This window comes from Lactuca sativa, chromosome 6 (genome assembly GCF_002870075.4).
Source record: "Lactuca sativa cultivar Salinas chromosome 6, Lsat_Salinas_v11, whole genome shotgun sequence".
Lineage (NCBI taxonomy): Eukaryota > Viridiplantae > Streptophyta > Magnoliopsida > Asterales > Asteraceae > Lactuca > Lactuca sativa.
Window position 1 is genome coordinate 134,725,037 of NC_056628.2, and position 4,015 is coordinate 134,729,051.

Sequence of the window (4,015 nt, forward strand, 5' to 3'; positions counted from 1 at the left end):
GTTTAAATAGGGTGCAAACCCTTGAAATTTAGGGTTTCATCAGACAGCGATGACTCGCCGAGTCCGGAATATGGACTCGCCGAGTCGCCAACTTAAACATGCTCCAGATCCCGTCTCTACTCGGCGAGTCGGACCTACAACTCGCCGAGTCCAAGGCTAAAATGAAAATACAAAGATAAATTTTATGTACCAGAAGCCAGGTGCTACATATAAACTATATAAAACGAAATTTTGCTAAAAAGAATTACACTATAGAAAAAAATTTGACGGTTATCCCGGGTTACCCCAGACTCTACATTGGATCCGCCCATGGTTCAGATTCTCCTGTGTATCTGGATATCAGTGGTTGGGATCAAGTAATAGATTGCAAGTTGGTCCGAAGTATCAAATGATTGTGAAGTTGTCAGATTCTAGCATATTTCAAGTGGGAGAGAGTGGAACCTCATAGCAGGAAGACCTTATGACAAGGTTCATTTCACAATCCGATTTCTCCAAGTTCAAGACTTCCGCGAAGCTGGTGAATCTTCTGATTTCGCATCAAGATCATTGTCTTCTGTTGGATTTGCCTTCGAGTCGTATTAGTTTTAATTGAGATATAAATTTGTAGGACGTTCATGTGTTTTTAACTCTGGGGTGTTAGGAGCCAAGAGTTAATTAAATACATTACACAAAGTATTCTTAATAAAGTTGCATATAAGATCATAATGAACCATTAATTACCTTTATAATATATTGCATCAATTCCATTATCATCTGATCAAAATAGATGGAAAACCCCCCATTACGTCAATTCGATTGTATTGAATTCAAATTTGTTAATAAGTTATACAAAACCGATGTAATAACCACTAAACCATCTAAAGAAAAACAACCACCCTTTACGGAACTAATCCTCTCCCTCACTTGAGTCTTCATCTCCCGAGTCACATGATTCTGTGTCGGTATCTTTCGAGTCTTCATCGCCTGAATCGCTTAATACTTGGTCACTCAACTCTTCCTCCGCAGCTTTCAGCCTTGCTTCTTCTTTTACATTTTCTAGAGCTTTGATCAAGTCTTTTAAGCAATTCTCAGCATTCTTAATATCAGCTGACTTTGGCATCAAATTTTCAGCAACATCTGCTGGAGACATGTTCGTTTCCTCCAACAGCCGACTGATGGATGGAAACAAGTCGTGTGATTCAATATCCAAATAATTCTTGGCCAGCACCTTAAATGTTTCGAAACAACAGAAGGACAGCTCAATATGCTTGTCCATCCTTCCTCTTCTAATGAGAGCAGGATCAAGCTTTTGAATGTGGTTTGTAGTGAACACGATGAGTCTCTCACTACCACAAGCCGACCATAACCCATCAATGAAATTCAGCAGCCCAGATAAAGTCACTTCACTTCCCTTTTTCTTCTTAACCTTTTCCTTTTTGTGAACTAGATTCTTCTCCTCCTCAGTATTCTTTCCCTTTTTGATCTCCTTTCTTTCACCAGTAAGATCAAGTGAACAGTCAATGTCCTCTATCACAATTATAGACTTGCTTGATGTCTGGATAAGTAGCTTCCTCAAATCCGTGTTATCATTAACGGAGGTTAATTCAAGATCATAGATGTCGTAATCAAGAAGGTTAGCCATGGCAGCGATCATGCTAGACTTTCCAGTTCCTGGTGGGCCATAAAGAAGATATCCTCGCTTCCACGACTTTCCCACCTTCTTGTAGTAGTCTTTCGACTTGATGAAGCTCCTAAGATCATTCAAAATATCCTCCTTCTTTTCCGGATGCATTGCAAGAGTATCAAACGTTGAAGGGTGGTCGAATATGATGTGGCTCCACGAGGTCCCCTTGCCATTGGTATAGAGCTTTCGTTGCCTGGTTTTCTTGGCAATGGCCTCTCCTTCATCAAGCACATGTGGCACGTAAACATTGGTGATTACATCTTTGTGTTTGCGATGGCAAGTGAGCTGGTAGTATCGCTTCTCGTCACCATCGTTATAAGTAATGAGAGCCCGATGTTGGGGGATGATTTTGCTCGAACTCCACCAGATTGTCATGCCTTGGAACTCATCTATGACCTCTTCGTAGTCTTCCATGCTTAAGACAACGGATCTAAATTTGCTGTTTTTAATAACATTCGCTTTGAGCCGTTTAACTCCATTGGAGGAGTTGGAACTAAGGTATCGTTCGATGGCCTTGTATGCCTTGCTGCGCTCGTATTCGTCTCCTTGGTATTCATGAAAACTAATGGTGAGATAAGGATTCATGAAACTCACAAGTCTACGAATATATTTTTGGGAAAATGACTTAAAAGCCCAACAAAGTTTTCAAACTGTTCAAAAAACCCCAATCATGTTTTGTTTGTTCAAAAAAACCCAACAAACTTAACATTTTGTCTAAAAAGCCCAACTAAGTTACACTTTCCAGAAAGTCAAATAAAAGAAACAAATGACGTGGCTTATTATCGTATCGGGAAAATGACTTGTTAGGCCAACGAAGTTTCCAAAACGTTTAAAAAACTCCAATCATGTTTTGACTATTAAAAAAAACCCAACATAACTTAAACAAAACAAAATTGGGATTTTTTGAACGTTTTGGAACTTTTTTGGATTTTTTAAACAAAAAGTTAAGTTCGTTGGGTTTTTTTGAACAGACAAAACATGATTGGGGTTTTTTGAATGGTTTGGAAACTTTGTTGGGCTTTTAAGTCATTTTCCCTATATTTTTCTATATGTTTACTAAGCTCTTCTGGAAACCATTGCTGGAAGATTGCCCACACGAACATAGCACTTGCCATCATAGACCCTAACTGAGTCATATCCGACATCATAATTATCTTCTAGATTACTTGAAGAGATTTGTTGAGTAATTGAGGATTAATACATCGATCAAAATTTCCTTGTTTATATAGAAGTGAGTACTCGAGTATAAGGGCATCACAGGTGTTCAATGAAGGTTCCTGCATCGTTTTGTTTAAAATAAATCTGACATGGAATGCAGAAAGATCCGACCATGCTTTATGGTACGCGTTACAAATTCGATACGGAACCTTCCTCGAATACTGTCGAGGGAATCTAGCTAGTCATCCATGACATCAAGCTGCTTACGATATTTATTTAATGTAACTTCGATCAGTGGTTCTAAATACGTTCAAAATCAGAATTTAACTATTTTATTAGCATCATTTCATGTTAATTTATCAACTGATGAACGTTTTGATAAACTAATTAATCTTCATAATCCAATTAAAAAGTATATTATTGCCAAACTCCGACCCAAAAGCATTACATACATATCCTGCATGCATGATTAGAGTTTTGTTTCCTAACTTTTTTATAGGTACCACGATCTAGTTTTACTAAAATAACTTAATTTTGAAAAAGCTTTTCTAAACTCCCAAAAAACTAAATTATTAGTCAAATAAATAAGTTTTTTAATAGTAAAATAGATGTAAACACAAACCTTTTAAATTATATTGGTCAATAATATAACATTAAATTATTAAAGAAAGTCGTTTAGGAATCAATAAATAAACTTTTCACATTATCAATGTCTACATATCTAGATGCTCAAAAGATTAGAACGCCATGACATACAAAGTATATTTCGTGTCTTCGAGAAAAATGCACGTTAGTCATGACATCATATGATACTTTTGTTCGTTCCTTATTTGACGTATATAGGTAGACATAATAATCTAGTTTTTCCCATTAAGTTTTTTTTTTTTTTTTTTTTTTTTTTTTTTAAACAACGATTTTATTAACAACCTTCAGGAAGGAACCAGAGAGTGGGAAAAGAGGATAGATGCCACTAAACAAAACTACAATTTAGAGATTCACAATGCATAATATTCTAGTGATCATGAGACCTGAATGAGATGAGATATTTAATTGACATTCATTGGATTAAACTTTATTATTATGGGATGCCATGTTGGCATTCAATAGATATGAAGTTAAATGACCATTGAATCTTCAACGGGAAAAAAACATTTTAACTATTAAAAATATATTTCATTGAACTTTATAGAGTTC

The 4,015-nt window shown here is 36.1% G+C and overlaps 1 protein-coding gene across 1 annotated transcript; it reads right to left on the minus strand.

Annotated features, from left to right (window-relative positions):
* Positions 1-805: 805 nt before the first annotated feature.
* LOC111919191 (AAA-ATPase ASD, mitochondrial) lies at positions 806-2,898 on the minus strand. The gene is made up of 2 exons (XM_023914801.3): positions 2,693-2,898; positions 806-2,261 (listed from the first exon to the last, which is right to left on the minus strand). Exons 1-2 carry the CDS (start codon positions 2,809-2,811, stop codon positions 887-889), a joined length of 1,494 nt encoding a protein of 497 aa, XP_023770569.1. The 5' UTR covers positions 2,812-2,898; the 3' UTR covers positions 806-886.
* Between the last annotated feature and the right edge of the window lie 1,117 nt (positions 2,899-4,015).